Source organism: Topomyia yanbarensis, chromosome 3, assembly GCF_030247195.1.
Source record: "Topomyia yanbarensis strain Yona2022 chromosome 3, ASM3024719v1, whole genome shotgun sequence".
Lineage (NCBI taxonomy): Eukaryota > Metazoa > Arthropoda > Insecta > Diptera > Culicidae > Topomyia > Topomyia yanbarensis.
In genome coordinates, this window is record NC_080672.1 from 246,683,209 (window position 1) to 246,707,854 (window position 24,646).

The 24,646-nt window shown below is 36.1% G+C and overlaps 1 protein-coding gene across 1 annotated transcript in view; it reads right to left on the bottom strand.

Annotated features, from left to right (window-relative positions):
• Positions 1–22,764, bottom strand: part of LOC131686702 (lysosome membrane protein 2) — a 103,637-nt gene extending 80,873 nt beyond the window's left edge. Inside the window, exon 1 of the mRNA XM_058970616.1 lies at positions 22,418–22,764. Coding sequence (XP_058826599.1) covers positions 22,418–22,658 — 241 coding nt within the window. The 5' untranslated portion in view covers positions 22,659–22,764. The remainder of the gene's footprint in view (positions 1–22,417) is intronic.
• Between the last annotated feature and the right edge of the window lie 1,882 nt (positions 22,765–24,646).

Sequence of the window (24,646 nt, forward strand, 5' to 3'; positions counted from 1 at the left end):
GTTGTCAGATGCCTTACTCATAAAAAACATATAACCGAAATATGAAACATGAAAACCAATAGGCTCTACCCTACGCAGCTACAAAGCGCCGTAAACATGGATTAACAAGTTACAATGCACACGCATGCATAAAAATAAATATATTTTTTTCAAACGCAACACTCTTAAGCAGCACACACCGTATTGAATTAAATCCAAACCACCCCACCCACCCACTTTGCAAATCATTCTGTGATACCGTGCTGGTACCCGAAAAATCCGCACACGGCCACCGCTGCCGAAAATGCATAGCGTCTACCGCTTAGTGTAGTGCCTAGACGCTGCAGCCATGATCTTACCCGTTCGACATAAGAACAAAAACTGATTCAAACGGGTACGCGTCACCTCTATTTATAAACTAACCGTATATGGTTTAGTCACTTAGTAGGTGCGAGTGCGAGTGTGTACGAGATGTTGCTCGTATGGGATAAGAGCAACAACTGATTTAAACGGACATGCGTTGCTTCTATTTATGACTTTTCGTGTGTGATTGAGCGACTAACCTACCCTCTAATGACGGCTGTGTCTGAGAAATCTGCATCACGAATGGTAAGTTTCCCGTTTTTCGTGAACTTTTTAATTTTACCAATTTTTAAAAGTCGTCTTTTATTGGGGAGATATTAAATTATTACCAATATTTAAGTTAGGTGTTTCTGAATCGGTTGGTGTATGAGTGATTAAAATCCATCTAGTAATATCGGAGTTATAAGCGTACAACCTTACATAGTTTAGTTACATGGGAGATAGTTTAGATTTTAGAATGACACCTAGCCCCAGATAGTGGAGTAAGACATTTTTAATGTCAAAAGAACACCCGCCTAAACTGCTGCTGGGACGGTAAGTTCTGTTTTAAAATTTACCGTTGTGTGCAGTACGAAACAAAAGTGTTTGAAATTAGAAAACAAAAAGTTCTGCTGGGAATGTGATTGTTTCCGATACAGTTACACTCAGATTTTTCACGCAGGGGATACAGGCCGTGTAAATGAAAACCGCGTAATTTAAAAAAAACGCGTTAATGAAAACCGCGTAAATTTCAAAATCCGCGTAAAAAACCTAAGTGTACTCTCCTACATAAAATACTACGCTGCTGAACAGTGCAATAACTACAGAAGCACGTTGTCAGATGCCTTACTGATAAAAAACATATAACCGAAATATGAAACGTGAAAACCAATAGGCTCTTTACCCTACGCAGCTACAAAGCGCCGTAAACATGGATTAACAAGTTACAACGCACACGCATGCATAAAAATAAATATATTTTTTTTCAAACGCAACACTCTTAAGCAGCATACACCGTATTGAGTTCTTGTCGGCCAGTCTCACGAACACCAATGCAGCGTACTGGTTGAAAACAATCCCATTTGCTTTTGCCGTCTTTGTTTATTATTTTCCACCAGCTAGTGAAGTAGTATTTGTGTCATGTGACGTGTACGCACATGAGCCGTAGAAAAGTCTATTGAATTAAATCCAAACCACCCCGCCCACCCACTTTGCAAATCATTCTGTGACACCGTGCTGGTACCCGAAAAATCCGCACACGGCCACCGCTGCCGAAAATGCATAGCGTCTACCGCTTATTGTAGTGCCCAAACGCTACAGCCATGATCTTACCCGTTCGACATAACAACAAAAACTGATTCAAATGGGTACGCGTCACCTCTATTTATAAACTAACCGTATACGGTTTAGTCACTTAGGTGCGAGTGTGTGCAAATGCCAACGTTACCGAAAATCGATAGCGCTTATTGCATCGCCTGGAGACGATGTTGCTCGTATGGGATAAGAGCAACAACTGATTTAAACGGATATGCGTTGCTTCTATTTATGACTTTTCGTGTTTCATTGAGCAACTAAGCTGCCCTCTCTTGACGGCTGTGTCTGAGAAATCTACCTCACGAATGGTAATTTTCCCGTTTTTCGTGAACTTTTTAATTTTACCAATTTCCAAAAGTCTACGTTTATTGGGGAGATATTAAATTATTACCAATATTTAAGTTAGGTGTTTCTGAATCGGTTGGTGTATGAATGATTAAAATCCATCTAGTAATATCGGAGTTATAAGCGTGCAAACCTTACATAGTTTCGTTACATGGGAGATAGTTTAGATTTTAGAATGACACCTAGCCCCAGATAGTGGAGTAAGACATTTTTAATGTCAAAAACTTACAACATGAAAAACAGCGCGAAAAATTAAATCTTGCGAGAATTTAAATTTAATTTGTTTTCTTTAAGGTTGAACGGAGAATGGGGCAAAAATCGAAAACGAAAAAAGCATTTTTTCCGCACCGTGTGTTAGATCTTCATAAAAATCAATCAGCAGCACTGTATTGCAAATTTTACCCCCAAATAGACTCACAGCAAAACAATTTTGTCACACGAAAATATGCTCACACCGTATCTACCATAATTTGGTTCTTGCAGTGGCTAACAAAAACAACATTTAACCATCTTATAAAATGATAGTTTTCCTTCGTTTTCGTAAGCAATTATCAACAAATTTAAAGGTGATATGTTGTTTAAAAGTTATTTTCTTGCCAAAATTTGCAAAAAATATATCCACTATGAGAGAAGAAAATGGAATCAGTAACACTTTACTTCTAGCGTTATCTGTGAACGTTTTCAACGTAGAATTGCCAATTGATTTTTATGAAGATCTAACCAAGGTGTCTAGAGTTCTAAGGTGATTCGTCTTTTGCAGTAACTAGGTGAGGAGTGAGGTAAGCTTGCAGCAGACTGCGGGGGAAAAATGACAACCAACAACTTTGATTACCCACTGAAATCCAAGCAAGCAAATGGAGAGATCTAGTAAACAATGTTGTTAGCTGTCGTTTCTAAAACCAACATGGCTGATCGGCGTTTTTGAGGATCGTATAACATGAGAATAAAAAATCCTTGGATCTAACACACGGTGTGGAAAAAACTGGGATAGCAAATGCCTACTACGTATAGAGTTCTATGCAAATTATTTCACTCACACTACTTGGGGGTTTGTTTTCCTCCAGCTGTCATATTATATAAAACTGTCAGCCAATTTAAACATTTGAATTAGCTCTCGTAAAGTATTTATAATGGTGTTGAAATGCTCTATGTCGCTGTACAACTTATTCGTGAGACGTACAATTTCGGTTGGCCATAATCCATCATGAAAATAATCCGACCGAAAAGTTATTTTCGATTTGTTTTCCTCTATCTGTGACAGGTGGAGGAAAACAAACCGTTCAACACACTAATACATAACAGACACACTCTATAAATTTTTACGGCATTCGGTTAAGCCGTTTGGGAGCAATGCAGTATATATAGGTGTAACAGAACACACGGTTTACTAGTATTGGCAAACAAAAATATATAAACAATCCAGAAGCACATCGGGTCGACGTCATAGCGTTCACACGATTCAATGGGAGCGGAACGAACGGTATGACGAAAGGAAGTCGATTTATTCTGTGATCACTCACACCACTCATGTAAGATTCATCTTACGAATACCAAAGAGCCCTTTTCGCCATACCTGTGTATACCATATTGGTTTGGGAGTCCATAAATTACATACATACAAACATTGACTTACACACCCAGTCAAAAAGGGCAAGTTACTAACTAACGGGGGGCTATTTGCCAACTCGGATGCGCTAATTGCCGCTAATTTGCCAGCAAATTGCTGGTAATTAGGGGGCAATTTCAAATGCAACATTTGGGCGATTTGCCACCGTCATTTTTTGCCGCTCTACCCGCCCTTAAATCGCCCAGTGAACGCGCCATTTAATTGCCTTTAAATGCCTAATATGAAAATTACAAATAATACTTATTTTCGGATTCATTATCTACTCACATAAACTTATCAGTACACTAGGTAATCACCACCAAACTATAGGAAGAATCAATGGTAAAAATGGTATTGTACACCAAAACTTACCCCAATCTGATTTTCATTAAGATTTTAGGTCAGATATCTTGTTCCACTATACTTACACACGATTCCACAATTTCCCACATTCGTTGGCTAAATGAAGTGCACTAGACAAATAAAATACAAGGGAGAACACGCCAATTGTTAAAAAACATGAAGCTTAAGCCAAACGTGAACCGCCATGTTTGAAAAACGCAAAAAACAACCAAGTCCATTTCAGCCGCCAGAAAATTTCTCTAAGTGTTGAAATTGCCTTTAAATCGCATTCGCAAATTGAATTTGTTGCCAGGGGCAATTAGCACAGGCGAATTGAGTCAAACGTCAAACTGTTTAAATCGCCTGATCATGATCGTCCGCATTTTTTTTACCGGGCATATATAGATAGATAGATAGATAAGGTTTTTACACATCATCATTTCCTGTTCCTCCTAAATCAAACTAAACCTTCATGAGATGGTGTAAATACATGAAACTCTCCGGATCACACGAGGAAAGAATATATCCGGCTCATTGGGAAGTGTCAGCGTTGCATCATATACAGCCGATCCTTCTCTCTGATAGGCCTAACAGAATCTCCTAAGTAGTCTAAAATATGGAGGGGTTTAACATTGATACTGATCGGGTCTCGGGTTGAAACTTTATCCATGGAAAGTATTTTTATAACCACCAGAAGACTGATAGTCTGCGTAAGCAAATGCGTGTGTAAAAATGACGGCGGCAAATCGCCCAAATGTTGCATTTGAAATTGCCCCCTAATTACCAGCAATTTGCTGGCAAATTAGCGGCAATTAGCGCATCCGAGTTGGCAAATAGCCCCCCGTTAGTTAGTAACTTGCCCTTTTTGACTGGGTGTGTAAGTCAATGTTTGTATGTATGTAATTTATGGACTCCCAAACCAATATGGTATACACAGGTATGGCGAAAAGGGCTCTTTGGTATTCGTAAGATGAATCTTACATGAGTGGTGTGAGTGATCACAGAATAAATCGACTTCCTTTCGTCATACCGTTCGTTCCGCTCCCATTGAATCGTGTGAACGCTATGACGTCGACCCGATGTGCTTCTGGATTGTTTATATATTTTTGTTTGCCAATACTAGTAAACCGTGTGTTCTGTTACACCTATATATACTGCATTGCTCCCAAACGGCTTAACCGAATGCCGTAAAAATTTATAGAGTGTGTCTGTTATGTATTAGTGTGTTGAACGGTTTGTTTTCCTCCACCTGTCACAGATAGAGGAAAACAAATCGAAAATAACTTTTCGGTCGGATTATTTTCATGATGGATTATGGCCAACCGGAATTGTACGTCTCACGAATAAGTTGTACAGCGACATAGAGCATTTCAACACCATTATAAATACTTTACGAGAGCTAATTCAAATGTTTAAATTGGCTGACAGTTTTATATAATATGACAGCTGGAGGAAAACAAACCCCCAAGTAGTGTGAGTGAAATAATTTGCATAGAACTCTATACGTAGTAGGCATTTGCTATCCCAGTTTTTTCCACACCGTGTGTTAGATCCAAGGATTTTTTATTCTCATGTTATACGATCCTCAAAAACGCCGATCAGCCATGTTGGTTTTAGAAACGACAGCTAACAACATTGTTTACTAGATCTCTCCATTTGCTTGCTTGGATTTCAGTGGGTAATCAAAGTTGTTGGTTGTCATTTTTCCCCCGCAGTCTGCTGCAAGCTTACCTCACTCCTCACCTAGTTACTGCAAAAGACGAATCACCTTAGAACTCTAGACACCTTGGTTAGATATTCATAAAAATCAATTGGCAATTCTACGTTGAAAACGTTCACAGATAACGCTAGAAGTAAAGTGTTACTGATTCCATTTTCTTCTCTCATAGTGGATATATTTTTTGCAAATTTTGGTAAGAAAATAACTTTTAAACAACATATCATCTTTAAATTTGTTGATAATTGCTTACGAAAACGAAGGAAAACTATCATTTTATAAGATGGTTAAATGTTGTTTTTGTTAGCCACTGCAAGAACCAAATTATGGTAGATACGGTGTGAGCATATTTTCGTGTGACAAAATTGTTTTGCTGTGAGTCTATTTGGGGGTAAAATTTGCAATACAGTGCTGCTGATTGATTTTTATGAAGATCTAACACACGGTGCGGAAAAAATGCTTTTTTCGTTTTCGATTTTTGCCCCATTCTCCGTTCAACCTTAAAGAAAACAAATTAAATTTAAATTCTGGCAAGTTTTGATTTTTCGCGCGGTTTTTCATGTTGTAAGTTTTTGACATTAAAAATGTCTTACTCCACTATCTGGGGCTAGGTGTCATTCTAAAATCTAAACTATCTCCCATGTAACGAAACTATGTAAGGTTTGCACGATTATAACTCCGATATTACTAGATGGATTTTAATCATTCATACACCAACCGATTCAGAAACACCTAACTTAAATATTGGTAATAATTTAATATCTCCCCAATAAAAGTAGACTTTTGGAAATTGGTAAAATTAAAAAGTTCACGAAAAACGGGAAAATTACCATTCGTGAGGCAGATTTCTCAGACACAGCCGTCAAGAGAGGGCAGCTTAGTTGCTCAATGAAACACGAAAAGTCATAAATAGAAGCAACGCATATCCGTTTAAATCAGTTGTAGCTCTTATCCCATACGAGCAACATCGTCTCCAGGCGATGCAATAAGCGCTATCGATTTTCGGTAACGTTGGCATTTGCACACACTCGCACCTAAGTGACTAAACCGTATACGGTTAGTTTATAAATAGAGGTGACGCGTACCCATTTGAATCAGTTTTTGTTGTTATGTCGAACGGGTAAGATCATGGCTGTAGCGTTTGGGCACTACAATAAGCGGTAGACGCTATGCATTTTCGGCAGCGGTGGCCGTGTGCGGATTTTTCGGGTACCAGCACGGTGTCACAGAATGATTTGCAAAGTGGGTGGGCGGGGTGGTTTGGATTTAATTCAATAGACTTTTCTACGGCTCATGTGCGTACACGTCACATGACACAAATACTACTTCACTAGCTGGTGGAAAATAATAAACAAAGACGGCAAAAGCAAATGGGATTGTTTTCTACCAGTAAGCTGCATTGGTGTTCGTGAGACTGGCCGACAAGAACTCAATACGGTGTGTGCTGCTTAAGAGTGTTGCGTTTGAAAAAAATATATTTATTTTTATGCATGCGTGTGCATTGTAACTTGTTAATCCATGTTTACGGCGCTTTGTAGCTGCGTAGGGTAGAGCCTATTGGTTTTCATGTTTCATATTTCGGTTATATGTTTTTTTATGAGTAAGGCATCTGACAACGTGCTTCTGTAGTTATTGCACTGTTAAGCAGCGTAGTATTTTATATAGTAGAATACACTCAGGTTTTTTTACGCGGATTTTGAAATTTACGCGGTTTTCATTAACGCGTTTTTTTTTAAATTAACGAGGTTTTCATTTACACGGCCTGTATCCCCTGCGTGAAAAATCTGAGTGTAATTGCATCGGAAACAATCACATTTCCAGCAGAACTTTTTGTTTTCTAATTTCAAACACTTTTGTTTCGTACTGCACGCAACGGAAAATTTTAAAACAGAACTTTCCGTCTTAGCAGCAGTTTAGGCGGGTGTTCTTTTTCGATTCAAATTCAAGCCATGTCTTAAGCGTTATTGGACTTAAAATTGTTTTCCCAGTTTATCCAGTCAGAATATCAGTCCTACCCTATGTATTTAAAACACAGTTCTAATTGCGTTTTAAAGTATACAACAAATAGAACAATTGGGTATACTAATTTAAATTTTTAAATAAATCTGTTTTAAATTATGAAACAAACCGCTGTACTGAAGATATAATTATGTCAGTCCTATTACCACATAAAACACCTATATCACATAAAACGCTGCAGAATTGGTTTAATAATACAATGATTACACTACAGAGTTATAACACGTTTTAATAATTAGCAACAAGAAAAATGTCACCAAGATAGCATAAAAACCCGCTTTAACTGGTAGTGCGAACGTTGCATAACAATGTAATTTATCAAATAATTTCATTTTTTCCACCACTAATCGATCAAAAAATACTTAAACTTAAGATTGTTTACTTAAGTTCATTAGTCCATTATTGAAAATTTAAATGGAAAATGAAATTTCATATTTCATGGAAAATCTGTATATTTCCGTTGGCGGTCGTGGGCTTCCTCATCACAGCTCTCAATATGGAACTTTTCTGTTGAATATATTTTCTGGACAGACCAGCCTATTTTTACTAAATGGATCAGCCAAATAATGCCAATCACCTAGTGAGATACTTGATTAATTAATAGATTACCGTTAAAAGACCTTCAATAAATTATGTTTTGATGGGGAGGGTATATAGGAAATTGTAACATATGAAAACAGGCGAGTGAACAAGAACGTGAATCGATATGTGTGATAGATAAAATTCATTTGCACGCTCTTGAAAAAAGCTGCATTTTTAATGTCACCGTGGTCGTGTCCTGTCCTTATGTATATGTATATATATATATATATATATATATATATATATATATATATATATATATATATATATATATATATATATATATATATATATATATATATATATATATATATATATATATATATATATATATATATATATATATATACATAAGAAAAATATAAGACGTCCCGAACTGGCGCATAGGGTGATCTACCTCGGTCCCGAAGGGAATCTATTAGTTGGGACCTGGCAACACAGTACTCTGCGTTGGCCTTATAATTGTCAATTCATTATCAGACAGATAGCAGACTATAAGAAGTAACTAATTATAATTTTTAATAATTAAAATTACTGGACTTTTGGTATTTCAGGCATGATTGGATAATCGTGCTGATAATTTGAATTACTTCATTTTCAGCAAAGTAGGTCTGCCAAATTCTATATGCATGGTTAGTAGACTAGCTGGGTAGGATATTATAATAAGCCCCACCAGGCTAAAATATCAGATTTCCATTCCATGGACGACATAATTATCTGAAGCAAATAAATAATTTTTATGGCATTTTTCATGTGTTGCAGAACAGCAACTGATACAAACTTTTCAAAAGATGTAAGCTTCCACTCTTTTTCTATAAGCATTTGATTTAATTTGGAACAGTCAGATTTGGCTGAACTGACAAACTACTAAGTGTAATGTTAGAGAAGCTCTTCAAGCCCTTGAAGTGGCTAGCGCCTAACAATACAACCCTATAACGTTCTCGATAGTATGCACCATCATTAGCAAAATAACGTTTTAGTCAATTATGGATCTTAAATAATAAATTGTTTAAGAGGTTACTCCACAGTACAATTTTAAAACAATCGATTTTTTATTTATTAGTCTAAAATGTGCTTTAGGATGTAAAAAATGATATCCCAAAACATGGAGAACGAAAACAATTCAAAAATATAATTTTCAATTTTGCCGCAACGCTTCTTATGTATAACCCATGTGTACTGCAAACTTAAACCGCGTTTTTCTCAAAACCACTGGCCGGAAATGTAACTCGAGCAAATGATTTTTGATCGCTTTAAAATTTTCACAGTATATTCAAAATTGATTTTTCTAGTCACGTACGCAGGATTAAATTTTGTATTGCTTACCTTTTTATTGATTAACGATTTTGTGTAGATTTTTATGACATTCTCTACGCTTTTTCACTCAAAACTGCGCCATTTCGCTTAAAATCAAAATATCGAAAAAAAAATCCTATGTACATCGCTATTGACATAAGGAATCGGAAAAACTTTAGTTTTTGGCGCTAGGTCAAAAATCACGGGAGATACACCCAAAACGCGAACCGCATGAATTACATGCGAATAAGCATGATTCTAATGAGAATTTTGCATTGTAACTGGTATAATGCATATAAAGCGATATTGGTCCGGGACAAAAATGCATTAAGGCGATTACACCACAGAAACTTACACAAACCCACAGTTGAGAAGGTATTAGTGAATTTAACGATATCGGAGCGTTAGTATTAAAATGACTGCGCACTAATACACATGTAAAGGACATCTCCACTCGGATACATGTGTGCTCTGAAAATATGAATACACGCTCAAGGACCAGTTTCCATTTCGCCTTTCTACTGATCACATGCTGCATATTGGAGAGAACAGTTTATAGCGTCATCAAATTGGTGGGGTGTGGGTGATGATTTTGTTTTGATAATATGTTGAGCTTTCGGCGTTCTCTAAACCCTAAATTTACCAGCGATATGCGAGTTCTTGCCACTAGATAGGTTCATAAATAATGATTATTTAAGCGCACTATACGCAGGAGTAAGTTACCTATATGGGAACATTGGGTTAACAAGTTAATTCAACATTAAATTTTGTCGGATAGAAGCCGTCCGCCAATCATTTCTGGCATTCCTCATATCAACAGTACTTTCAGGTGATATCATATCAGTATTTTGCAGTAAAAGTATCTAAATTTAAAGTATCGTAAACTATAAGGGCAGTGATGACATGGTTTTGCACTTTTGAGTAGCAGTGACACTGGCAGTTAATTTCAGTTTATATTATTTCCCTAACATGCGAATCTAGCGCACATCATCGCCCTGGGCAACGATCATCGTAAATCAATCTGAGCACAAATCATTTTTTTCCACTCTTCTCTGAAGCACAGAATGAGAGAGCGATGATTTTACTGCAAATACCATTCGCTATGGGAAAATAACAACGCGTATATCACACACTCTCGTGAACGTAAACTGTTCCCGCGTTTAGTGTGGTTGGAATTTAGTTGTTCGCAGACAAAAAAGCGTAACTGTGTATGAAGACAGAAGTTCTTACAAACACCACAGAGATATTCATGTATAGAATACACCACCTTTTTGGCAGACTCAGCAAGCAAAACCAACTAATACTTTTACATGCGGGCAGATAATATGGTAGCGTGTATTCTCTATCAATTTATTTCATCATGAATCAAGCGGTGTTGGTATAATGGAGTAGCTATGCTTGGTCTACAATGCGAAGAAAGCATGATTCTAATTCGGAATATGTACGAAAGGATGTAATGCCTTTTTTGCATTGGGAAATTGTTTTGGGTGTAGATTTCCGACCGTGGACCTCTTCGAAAAAAAAGCGCATGAGGTGAAAATGCTGCAGAGCCGCCATCTTGTGATGAAATTGCTCGAAAAAATTATTTTATTTGATACAATACTTATTAAACACTTTAACCGTTGTCTTCCGTTTTAATTCCACTATGATGAACAAAATGCAAAATTGCACTTTTCTGTTACAGATACGTATTTCGGCTACGACTTGCAGCCTTCTTCAGTGTATTGTATCAGAAATCTGTATTCTGATACAATACACTGAAGAAGGCTGCAAGTCGTAGCCGAAATACGTATCTGTAACAGAAAAGTGCAATTTTGCATTTTGTTCATCATAGTGGAATTAAAACGGAAGACAACGGTTAAAGTGTTTAATATAACATTCCACTAAGTCGCTCAAAACAGTGCTTTTGTTAAAGTGACAATACTTATGTTATAAATCCCATTCAACAAGATGTCGATTCACCATTTTATTGAGCAATAAAAAAATTCTCGAAATAATCGGACTATTAAATGGTATAAACAGTGAATTTTAAATTAACTTTATTGTACAGTTTTTTAACATAGCCGTGTATTGCTGATCAGAACGCAGTAATGCAAATGGCAGCATCATGTTACCGGAAGAAGACAATATATATATATATATATATATATATATATATATATATATATATATATATATATATATATATATATATATATATATATATATATATATATATATATATATATATATATATATATATATATATATATATATATATATATATATATATATATATATATATATAAATATATATACACTCAGGTTTTTTTTACGCGGGGGATACGAGCCGCGTAAATGAAAACCGCGTAAATTACAAAATCCGCGTAAATGAAAACCGCGTAAATTTCAAAATCCGCGTAAATGAAAACCGCGTAAATTTCAAAATCCGCGTAAATGAAGACCACTTAAATTTAAGAATCCGCGATAAAGGGAACCTTATTGATGGATACCGCGTAAATTTCAAAAACCGCGTAAATGAAAACCGCGTAAATTTCAAAAACCGCGTAAATGAAAACCGCGTACATTTCAAAATCCGCGTAAATGAAAACCGCATACATTTCAAAATCCGCGTAAAAAACCGCGTAAAAAACTTGAGTGTATATATATATATATATATATATATATATATATATATATATATATATATATATATATATATATATATATATATATATATATATATATATATATATATATATCACTTTTTGAAAACTATTGATGTCCAAGTTTAATACATTTCCCCCCCTCTCCTTCACAGTAGAACCTCAGCGATCTATCCCTGTATCTACAATATGACATTGCTTCACGAGTCTTCGATGCATACCCTTTTTGATAACCGTCTACCCAGAACATCATGGCATACCTCACATGCAGATGATATAGAGAACATCATGACAGCATCGGAGTGCCAATAATTATCCGAAATATCGACCCTCCCCTCGCTCCTGCGATTACAGGGTGGAAAATACAACAAAGTGTGCATATCCGCCACAATGATCAACCAGCAAACCTATTTACCAACGACCGGTGCGAAAACGGGTGTCTACATATATTATTATCGCTTAGCGTAATCAAAATACACACGCATTTGCTTACGCAGACTATCAGTCTTCTGGTGGTTATAAAAATACTTTCCATGGATAAAGTTTCAACCCGAGACCCGATCAGTATCAATGTTAAACCCCTCCATATTTTAGACTACTTAGGAGATTCTGTTAGGCCTATCAGAGAGAAGGATCGGCTGTATATGATGCAACGCTGACACTTCCCAATGAGCCGGATATATTCTTTCCTCGTGTGATCCGGAGAGTTTCATGTGTTTACACCATCTCATGAAGGTTTAGTTTGATTTAGGAGGAACAGGAAATGATGATGTGTAAAAACCTTATCTATCTATATATGCCCGGTAAAAAAAATGCGGACGATCATGATCAGGCGATTTAAACAGTTTGACGTTTGACTCAATTCGCCTGTGCTAATTGCCCCTGGGAACAAATTCAATTTGCGAATGCGATTTAAAGGCAATTTCAACACTTAGAGAAATTTTCTGGCGGCTGAAATGGACTTGGTTGTTTTTTGCGTTTTTCAAACATGGCGGTTCACGTTTGGCTTAAGCTTCATGTTTTTTAACAATTGGCGTGTTCTCCCTTGTATTTTATTTGTCTAGTGCACTTCATTTAGCCAACGAATGTGGGAAATTGTGGAATCGTGTGTAAGTATAGTGGAACAAGATATCTGACCTAAAATCTTAATGAAAATCAGATTGGGGTAAGTTTTGGTGTACAATACCATTTTTACCATTGATTCTTCCTATAGTTTGGTGGTGATTACCTAGTGTACTGATAAGTTAATGTGAGTAGATAATGAATCCGAAAATAAGTATTATTTGTAATTTTCATATTAGGCATTTAAAGGCAATTAAATGGCGCGTTCACTGGGCGATTTAAGGGCGGGTAGAGCGGCAAAAAATGACGGCGGCAAATCGCCCAAATGTTGCATTTGAAATTGCCCCCTAATTACCAGCAATTTGCTGGCAAATTAGCGGCAATTAGCGCATCCGAGTTGGCAAATAGCCCCCCGTTAGTTAGTAACTTGCCCTTTTTGACTGGGTGTGTAAGTCAATGTTTGTATGTATGTAATTTATGGACTCCCAAACCAATATGGTATACACAGGTATGGCGAAAAGGGCTCTTTGGTATTCGTAAGATGAATCTTACATGAGTGGTGTGAGTGATCACAGAATAAATCGACTTCCTTTCGTCATACCGTTCGTTCCGCTCCCATTGAATCGTGTGAACGCTATGACGTCGACCCGATGTGCTTCTGGATTGTTTATATATTTTTGTTTGCCAATACTAGTAAACCGTGTGTTCTGTTACACCTATATATACTGCATTGCTCCCAAACGGCTTAACCGAATGCCGTAAAAATTTATAGAGTGTGTCTGTTATGTATTAGTGTGTTCAACGGTTTGTTTTCCTCCACCTGTCACAGATAGAGGAAAACAAATCGAAATAACTTTTCGGTCGGATTATTTTCATGATGGATTATGGCCAACCGGAATTGTACGTCTCACGAATAAGTTGTACAGCGACATAGAGCATTTCAACACCATTATAAATACTTTACGAGAGGTAATTCAAATGTTTAAATTGGCTGACAGTTTTATATAATATAACAGCTGGAGGAAAACAAACCCCCAAGTAGTGTGAGTGAAATAATTTGCATAGAACTCTATACGTAGTAGGCATTTGCTATCCCAGTTTTTTCCACACCGTGTGTTAGATCCAAGGATTTTTTATTCTCATGTTATACGATCCTCAAAAACGCCGATCAGCCATGTTGGTTTTAGAAACGACAGCTAACAACATTGTTTACTAGATCTCTCCATTTGCTTGCTTGGATTTCAGTGGGTAATCAAAGTTGTTGGTTGTCATTTTTCCCCCGCAGTCTGCTGCAAGCTTACCTCACTCCTCACCTAGTTACTGCAAAAGACGAATCACCTTAGAACTCTAGACACCTTGGTTAGATCTTCATAAAAATCAATTGGCAATTCTACGTTGAAAACGTTCACAGATAACGCTAGAAGTAAAGTGTTACTGATTCCATTTTCTTCTCTCATAGTGGATATATTTTTTGCAAATTTTGGTAAGAAAATAACTTTTAAACAACATATCACCTTTAAATTTGTTGATAATTGCTTACGAAAACGAAGGAAAACTATCATTTTATAAGATGGTTAAATGTTGTTTTTGTTAGCCACTGCAAGAACCAAATTATGGTAGATACGGTGTGAGCATATTTTCGTGTGACAAAATTGTTTTGCTGTGAGGAAGGAAGTGGCAGCACTGCCGAATCTCTCGGAAGTGATTTTGTGTTCCTCCCATAGTTTGCAAAATTTTGCAGTGAAATGTAATATATTTGATAGGAAATCGAAGTTAATCGCTCGGTAGGTCGTTTCTCCTGTTGTGTTATGTGTTGGTAGGCAAAAGTATCGTTGGAATAGTGTAATTTGACGTAGTGATTTTATCGTCACATCACAATTATTTTACTATGTATGTGCGCGAGCTACCAAAAAAATGTTCCCACTTAGCATCGACAGCGGCATCTGAACTTGACTAGTTGATGCAACGATTTCACTGATTCCCAGTTAAACTCATTCCGGAACCGGTTCGGATATCTGAATGGAGTCAGTACCCGGTCAAAAAAAATGCGGACTAAGATCGTCAGGCGATTTTAATAGTTTGACGTTTGACTCAACTCGTCTGTGCTAATTGCCCCTAGGAACAAATGCTATTTGCGAATGCGATTTAAAGGCAATTTCAATACTTAGACGACAAATTTTCTGGCGGCTGCAATGGACTTGGTTGTTTTTGCATTTTTCAAACATGGCGGTTAGTGTTATCCACATTATTCATATTATTTATCTTATTAATTCAATAATTTTTTTATTGTTTTATTCATGTTGTTTCATTTGTTTTAATCATTTTATTAAATTGTTAGTTTTTCCCAGTTATATTGTTCAGTTTCTTCGTTTTATTAATTCGGTTTAGTCAGTTCTTTTAGTTATTGGATGACAGTTAGTTAGCTTGAAACAATTTAGTTTACTCTCTTAATTTCATAACTTTTTTAATATTGTCTGATTTTCATTTGAGCTAATTTGATTTGTTTTATTAATTTGATTGATATGAATCATTCTATCCATTTTATGAATAACTTTTTTTTGTTTCATAATTGTTTTGATTTTTGGTTTGTTTTGTTATTGTTTTTTAATTTATTCAGTTTATTATACGTGTTATACGTGCAGGACTCGAGGCTGTGCTTGTCTCACATATAGTTGCTTGCCAGCTTTGCGTGCGTTTGGCAAATTAATGAATAATACAACAGTTATATGTATGAGAGGTGTCTCATCCCACTGATGGGTGGATTAAATCGGTTTTATGTATACATGTGTGTATATATGTGTATGTGTTTATGTGTGTATATGTATATATAAATGTTCAAAAAATGGTTGCATTATACACGGGATTGTTTTGTAGTGTACATATATAATCTATTAATGTGAAAAACTGATACTTCTGGATAGAAGTCAGATCTTTCTCCAATTACAGCTCCTTGGAGATCTCCAATGGAACAACTTACACAAGTCCAACAGGCAGTGACACCAGACTAGGAGAAACGGAAGCGCTGAGGAAAACACGGAGTCTTTATTATTATTTCCCCTTTTCTTTCTTAAATAAGCAGGAATTCAAGAAATGTGGATGAGAGTTAAAGGAGACATAAATGGAAGATATGAATGAAGGTAGAAAACTGAAAAAATGGTAAGTTCTAGTACACATGTGTTATGTTATATATAGAAATTGAACCATTATAATAAATACGCGTCGATTTCCTGCTTAAATGGAATCGAAAGTTTTACTGTAATGTTACAATCCAATTGATACAAACATTACAGTAAGGCGGGGCTAGTTGATGGAACGATGACCTCGGAACATGTCTGGCACTGTACACGAAATGGGTAATCGGAAAGTCAATTGAGCTAACACCTTCCTAAATCCGTGAACCAAGTTATTTGCATGAATGTTTAAATACATGCAAATATCTTTTTTCTGTAAATCACTACCAGCTAGTGGGAGATAGGAAGGTTAACACACACATACACACACACACAAAATTGTTTTGCTGTGAGTCTATTTCGGGGTAAAATTTGCAATACAGTGCTGCTGATTGATTTTTATGAAGATCTAACACACGGTGCGGAAAAAATGCTTTTTTCGTTTTCGATTTTTGCCCCATTCTCCGTTCAACCTTAAAGAAAACAAATTAAATTTAAATTCTGGCAAGTTTTGATTTTTCGCGCGGTTTTTCGTGTTGTAAGTTTTTGACATTAAAAATGTCTTACTCCACTATCTGGGGCTAGGTGTCATTCTAAAATCTAAACTATCTCCCATGTAACGAAACTATGTAAGGTTTGCACGCTTATAACTCCGATATTACTAGATGGATTTTAATCATTCATACACCAACCGATTCAGGAACACCTAACTTAAATATTGGTAGTAATTTAATATCTCCCCAATAAAAGTAGACTTTTGGAAATTGGTAAAATTAAAAAGTTCACGAAAAACGGGAAAATTACCATTCGTGAGGCAAATTTCTCAGACACAGCCGTCAAGAGAGGGCAGCTTAGTTGCTCAATGAAACACGAAAAGTCATATATAGAAGCAACGCATATCCGTTTAAATCAGTTGTTGCTCTTATCCCATACGAGCAACATCGTCTCCAGGCGATGCAATAAGCGCTATCGATTTTCGGTAACGTTGGCATTTGCACACACTCGCACCTAAGTGACTAAACCGTATACGGTTAGTTTATAAATAGAGGTGACGCGTACCCATTTGAATCAGTTTTTGTTGTTATGTCGAACGGGTAAGATCATGGCTGTAGCGTTTGGGCACTACAATAAGCGGTAGACGCTATGCATTTTCGGCAGCGGTGGCCGTGTGCGGATTTTTCGGGTACCAGCACGGTGTCACAGAATGATTTGCAAAGTGGGTGGGCGGGGTGGTTTGGATTTAATTCAATAGACTTTTCTACGGCTCATGTGCGTACACGTCACATGACACAAATACTACTTCACTAGCTGGTGGAAAATAATAAACAAATACGGCAAAAGCAAATGGGATTGTTTTCAACCAGTAAGCTGCATTGGTGTTCGTGAGACTGGCCGACAAGAACTCAATACGGTGTGGACTGCTTAAGAGTGTTGCGTTTGAAAAAAAAATATATTTATTTTTATGCATGCGTGTGCGTTGTAACTTGTTAATCCATGTTTACGGCGCTTTGTAGCTGCGTAGGGTAAAGAGCCTATTGGTTTTCACGTTTCATATTTCGGTTATATGTTTTTTATCAGTAAGGCATCTGACAACGTGCTTCTGTAGTTATTGCACTGTTCAGCAGCGTAGTATTTTATGTAGGAGAGTACACTTAGGTTTTTTACGCGGATTTTGAAATTTACGCGGTTTTCATTAACGCGTTTTTTTTAAATTACGCGGTTTTCATTTACACGGCCTGTATCCCCTGCGTGAAAAATCTGAGTGTAACTGTATCGGAAACAATCACATTCCCAGCAGAACTTTTTGTTTTCTAATTTCAAACACTTTTGTTTCGTACTGCACACAACGGTAAATTTTAAAACAGAACTTACCGTCCCAGCAGCAGTTGAAGCGGGTGTTCTTTTGACATTAAAAATGTCTTACTCCACTATCTGGGGCTAGGTGTCATTCTGAAATCTAAACTATCTCCCATGTAACGAAACTATGTAAGGTTTGCACGCTTATAACTCCGATATTACTAGATGGATTTTAATCACTCATACACCAACCGATTCAGAAACACCTAACTTAAATATTGGTAATAATTTAATATCTCCCCAATAAAAGACGACTTTTAAAAATTGGTAAAATTAAAAAGTTCACGAAAAACGGGAAACTTACCATTCGTGATGCAGATTTCTCAGACACAGCCGTCATTAGAGGGTAGGTTAGTCGCTCAATCACACACGAAAAGTGGCGTGACGAATGAATTAAAATTTAAAGTCACGTTAATAAAAATAAAAAAAAAAAAAAAAAAAAACACACGAAAAGTCATAAATAGAAGCAACGCATGTCCGTTTAAATCAGTTGTTGCTCTTATCCCATACGAGCAACATCTCGTACACACTCGCACTCGCACCTACTAAGTGACTAAACCATATACGGTTAGTTTATAAATAGAGGTGACGCGTACCCGTTTGAATCAGTTTTTGTTCTTATGTCGAACGGGTAAGATCATGGCTGCAGCGTCTAGGCACTACACTAAGCGGTAGACGCTATGCATTTTCGGCAGCGGTGGCCGTGTGCGGATTTTTCGGGTACCAGCACGGTATCACAGAATGATTTGCAAAGTGGGTGGGTGGGGTGGTTTGGATTTAATTCAATACGGTGTGTGCTGCTTAAGAGTGTTGCGTTTGAAAAAAATATATTTATTTTTATGCATGCGTGTGCATTGTAACTTGTTAATCCATGTTTACGGCGCTTTGTAGCTGCGTAGGGTAGAGCCTATTGGTTTTCATGTTTCATATTTCGGTTATATGTTTTTTATGAGTAAGGCATCTGACAACGTGCTTCTGTAGTTATTGCACTGTTAAGCAGCGTAGTATTTTATATAGTAGAATACACTCAGGTTTTTTTACGCGGATTTTGAAATTTACGCGGTTTTCATTAACGCGTTTTTTTTTTAAATTAACACAGTTTTCATTTACACGGCCTGTATCCCCTGCGTGAAAAATCTGAGTGTAATTGCATCGGAAACAATCACATTTCCAGCAGAACTTTTTGTTTTCTAATTTCAAGCACTTTTGTTTCGTACTGCACGCAACGGAAAATTTTAAAACAGAACTTTCCGTCTTAGCAGCAGTTTAGGCGGGTGTTCTTTTTCGATTCAAATTCAAGCCATGTCTTAAGCGTTATTGGACTTAAAATTGTTTTCCCAGTTTATCCAGTCAGAATATCAGTCCTACCCTATGTATTTAAAACACAGTTCTAATTGCGTTTTAAAGTATACAACAAATAGAACGGTTGGGTATACTAATTTAAATTTTTAAATAAATCTGTTTTAAATTATGAAACAAACCGCTGTACTGAAGATATAATTATGTCAGTCCTATTACCACATAAAACACCTATATCACATAAAACGCTGCAGAATTGGTTTAATAATACAATGATTACACTACAGAGTTATAACACGTTTTAATAATTAGCAACAAGAAAAATGTCACCAAGATAGCATAAAAACCCGCTTTAACTGGTAGTGCGAACGTTGCATAACAATGTAATTTATCAAATAATTTCATTTTTTCCACCACTAATCGATCAAAAAATACTTAAACTTAAGATTGTTTACTTAAGTTCATTAGTCCATTATTGAAAATTTAAATGGAAAATGAAATTTCATATTTCATGGAAAATCTGTATATTTCCGTTGGCGGGCGTGGGCTTCCTCATCACAGCTCTCAATATGGAACTTTTCTGTTGAATATATTTTCTGGACAGACCAGCCTATTTTTACTAAATGGATCAGCCAAATAATGCCAATCACCTAGTTTTGATGGGGAGGGTATATAGGAAATTGTAACATATGAAAACAGGCGAGTGAACAAGAACGTGAATCGATATGTGTGATAGATAAAATTCATTTGCACGCTCTTGAAAAAAAGCTGCATTTTTAATGTCACCGTGGTCGTGTCCTGTACACAACCCTTTAATTTTTTGATTCGCGGAATAGATTTTGTACACTGTTGCAAATGTATGAGATACGTTACCGACGCGCAAGGAGACTTTACTGGAGATTGACCAGAAAGATTCATCGTACTAATTAGAAGATTTAGTTTGGTACCTGAATTAATTTTTTTCTTCTGATTCACCCAAACAAGATTTTGTAATTTAGATGAACGTATGCGTTTTAGAGTCATTCAAAACAAACCTATCAACACGATATTTGGCATGAAATGGACCTATTTTGTACGCATTTTTGCTGTTAGAATGAAAATGTTGATAACAGCTGTCAAACATTTTGGAAGGACTTGTATATGAGAGAATTATACAAAATACCATTTGATTTCTTCATCGGTCGGCCCCCTTTTAAGGGTGGGGGGGTCTTGGAAAATGCTACGTTATTTTTAAGGGGAGGATACAGTTTTAGCATATCAGCATAGCAAAAACCACCGCACTCATCATGGGAGGCTGATACAGCGATGAGGTACAGTTCACTGCACACCTGGCCATGTCCTTACGTTCGCTAAAGGGAAGGGTCAAATCGTGTGTATTGGGGAAACTTAATTTTACATTTTTATTCATGCTCCAAATATGTGCATGAAAATAAACTTAAAACTACAAAATATTTTTTTCTGTGTAGGGAAGGTATCGTAGAAGCGACGAGTTGCAACAGACTTGAAAGTCCGCAAGGATATACCGGACATCGAGAATATGCACTTTCTCCGAAAGACACTGCTGCTTTCCGGTGTCATTAACAAGCCCTGACGTAAATTGAGTCAATTTAACAAATTGAAATGAATAATAGAAATGACTGAACAGAGCTAATAAAAAAATTTTTAAATGTAGAAACAGAGTATAATGTATGAACTGAAAAAAGAATAAAATGTATTAAAACAGTTAAATTAATTAAATTAATTAGGTTGATTAAAATAATTAAATGAAATAGATGGAATAAATGAATTTGCTGAATTAATTGAATTTAATTAATTAATTGAATTGATTTAAATTCACTAAAACATTAATTATATTAATGAAATTAACTAAACATATGAATTAAAAAAAAAACTATTTTTATAACTTGCGAATTGTTTCGTTCGGTATTCACGATCCGGAGATGTGGATTAATGAGTCCTATACAAACCAGTGCTATGAACAAGGAAACTTGAATCACATGCCCCAATTATCGCATTACTATTTGAACCGACGCATTGAACAAAAATGGTGGTAGAAACAAGGCGAAATGGATCATTACCCTAGGAAGTATCATGTGTGTTTTAATTTTTCACTAGAAGTCATGGTTGCAAAAAGAAAGCCAAGAGTATAATAAGAATATGGTCAACGATTTTGTCTGTCACGTTTACCCATATTCCATAAGATAGAATAGCATAATATCATCAGTTTTGGTCTCACACATGAGTGCGTGCAAATTTTACCAGGTAAACAGAGTGCATGTGACCCGGTCTAGTAACTAAAAAATATTGAATAGAATCAATCGTCCGCGAGCTCCGAATATTCTCATGCAAGAATTGTAATTATTTTTAATTACAATGAACCAAACTGTGAAAAAATCTCTTTTAACAAGCGATAATTATTCACTAACTTCAATAAATGGAGCACATAGTAGGATACAAATCAATTCAAAGAGTTACAATTCACCGATCATATTTCATTTCAAATCAAACACGCGGTGATACTCATGTATACTGAGCGGGTTAGCCGAATTACCATGCTAATACCAGAACATGCGTGTCTACATAAGGCGCTTCGCGGATAAGAATAGTTGATAAGAAAAGGTCATAACACTCGACGTCGGCAAATATTCATCTGTTCTTGATAGCGTGCACATGTTTCATAGGTAGCCTGTTGTTCTATTGTACGATGTTTGAAACAGAGTATTCGCAGATCGTGAGAAATTCAACGTTAGAAACGCTGCAACACACAGCGAAGCATGCGAACCTAAACTTTTCAGAATGCAAAGTGCCTTGTTAATGAAGGCTGAATCGATTGCTAACTTACACAATAACGTTACATAAAGATTCCTATCATCAGCTAGATCACTATCAGATTTTCCTATTCCAAGATGAAAAGCAATGTTATCCAGCGCACTCGTTTGTTTCTTTAAAGGCTTGTTCGCATTCGTTGTAGTCACTGGAATGCTCTGCTGAGAGTTGTTGATGTGTACATTCTGATGAGCAGGATATATGGTACCGCATTGCCGACTCTGCTGCTGATTTGCGTTGGATTTCAACTCCGTCATGATTTAAACTGTCGCTCTTTGTTCAGCCGATTGTTTTTGTACAATATTTGATCACTATTTTTGCTATCGTCTCGCAGAAGAGTCACTCAACCAACCGACTTCGAACAATATTGAATTATTACTAAAATCCTTAATCTTCGAGAAAGTCGCTTATAATAGGCATGCACTTACGAAGAAGTCTTATCATCCTGACGATGTTTGTTGGTATTGGAAACTCTACTGATAACACATCGGATGTAGCATGGGAGTAGCATAGATGAAAGTTAATATGCATCAATGTATTATATCAGTAAACACTCGTTTTCATGTCAACGAGATTAACATTAAATATTAGAAACTATCTATGTGAATATTACTTTATATCTTACATCATCGTCAAAATTAGGTCACTAAACAAAAATGAAGAGTAGTAGTATACGGTAATTGAAAGTACCTAAACTGTGATTAAATGCTCGTCGCAATCAATAAATTCGGATCTAACATTATTTCAACACTACAGAGATAAATGAATTGGTCAATTAAATTAATGCATTAATACATTGTACATTGTAATACAATATGTTCGAAATTTCGCCTTTCTAATAAAAATGGTAGCCCAAGCCTCGATTTTTAAATCATAGAAGGCTGAGACTCATATTCGGTTCGACAATTTCGACAAGATCAGAAAATGAATATGTGTATACGTGTCAGTATGTGTGGTTGGTTTGTTGTAGTACGTAAAAATATACATACGGTTGCTTACACATGCGTGACAACACTATATGTTGACTTCCGAATTGTTACTGATTTTTTCCTGACCTAAAATTGTAATGGTGTTGCAATGATTTTACTTTACCCTACAAATGCATACAAACATCATTAGGCTTAGTTTTTTCACGTTCTCAGTCTCTGTTTTTTAACAGGCTTTAAAACACAATATGTTAAATGCCCACGGAGTAAGGTCACTCGAGCTTGACCAAACTAATTTCTGTCTCGTCCATTCAGAAAAGCCTGTGTTTAAGGTTGGACAAAGGATGGCCAAAAATCGAAAACACACCGTATGTTACACTCAGCCAAAAAATACAGTGAACTTCATAAGTATTTCGTATATTTTTTAGCCACAAGCAGGACGTATGTAAATCATTAGACTATCTTATGAAGCGGCATTTATTTCGTCAAATCGGTTTGCTATGATTAAATTTCCATAACGCATCTTCGATTTTTCATAAGACAAAATTATATATTTCTCTTATGTTTATGTAAATCATAAGATGCTCGTATGAAACTCAAGCGAGTAACGTATGCAATACCCAATAGTCTTATTTTTTCATAATCATCTTATGAAAACATAGTTTTGTTTTTTTTCTATACATCATAAGATAATTCTTATGAATTTCGCTGTATGATTTGGCTGGGTGTAGATCTTCATAAAAATCAATCAGCTTATGTAGAATGTTGTTATAGTACTGCTGATTGATTTTTATGAAGATCTAACACACGGTATGGAGGAAAACTGCTTTTTTCGTTTTCGATTTTTGCCCTTTCTCTGTTCAGCCTTAACAAGTAGTTGAGCTTGAGTCCAACCTAGCTTCAAGGTATACAGATATGTTAGGTGCGCCAGATTAGAAGGAAGAGACACAAAATTGAACGTGGTGTGAAAAGTAACGAAAACAGCAGATTAGCGTGCTAATTCGGATCTATTTAGCGGTTAGTACATTATTATTGATAGAGATAGAGTAAAGTTTTCAGGCAAATAGATTTATACTTCATAATTTGTAATAAGAGACAGAATATGATACCCTTTGATGTTAACATTGGCTTTCTTTGTCAGATCGACTTTCGAACAATAAATTAGTATGTACATCAGTATGTTATGCAGCGGTGGTTATGAAGTTAAGTGTTTGCAAAACAATTTAATTGTACACACTAAGCCAGCCAAAAGCTGTTCGGTAATTTCTTTTGACGAATTGCTCAGTAAAGTGATATTTTTACGGAGCTGTCAGCAAATT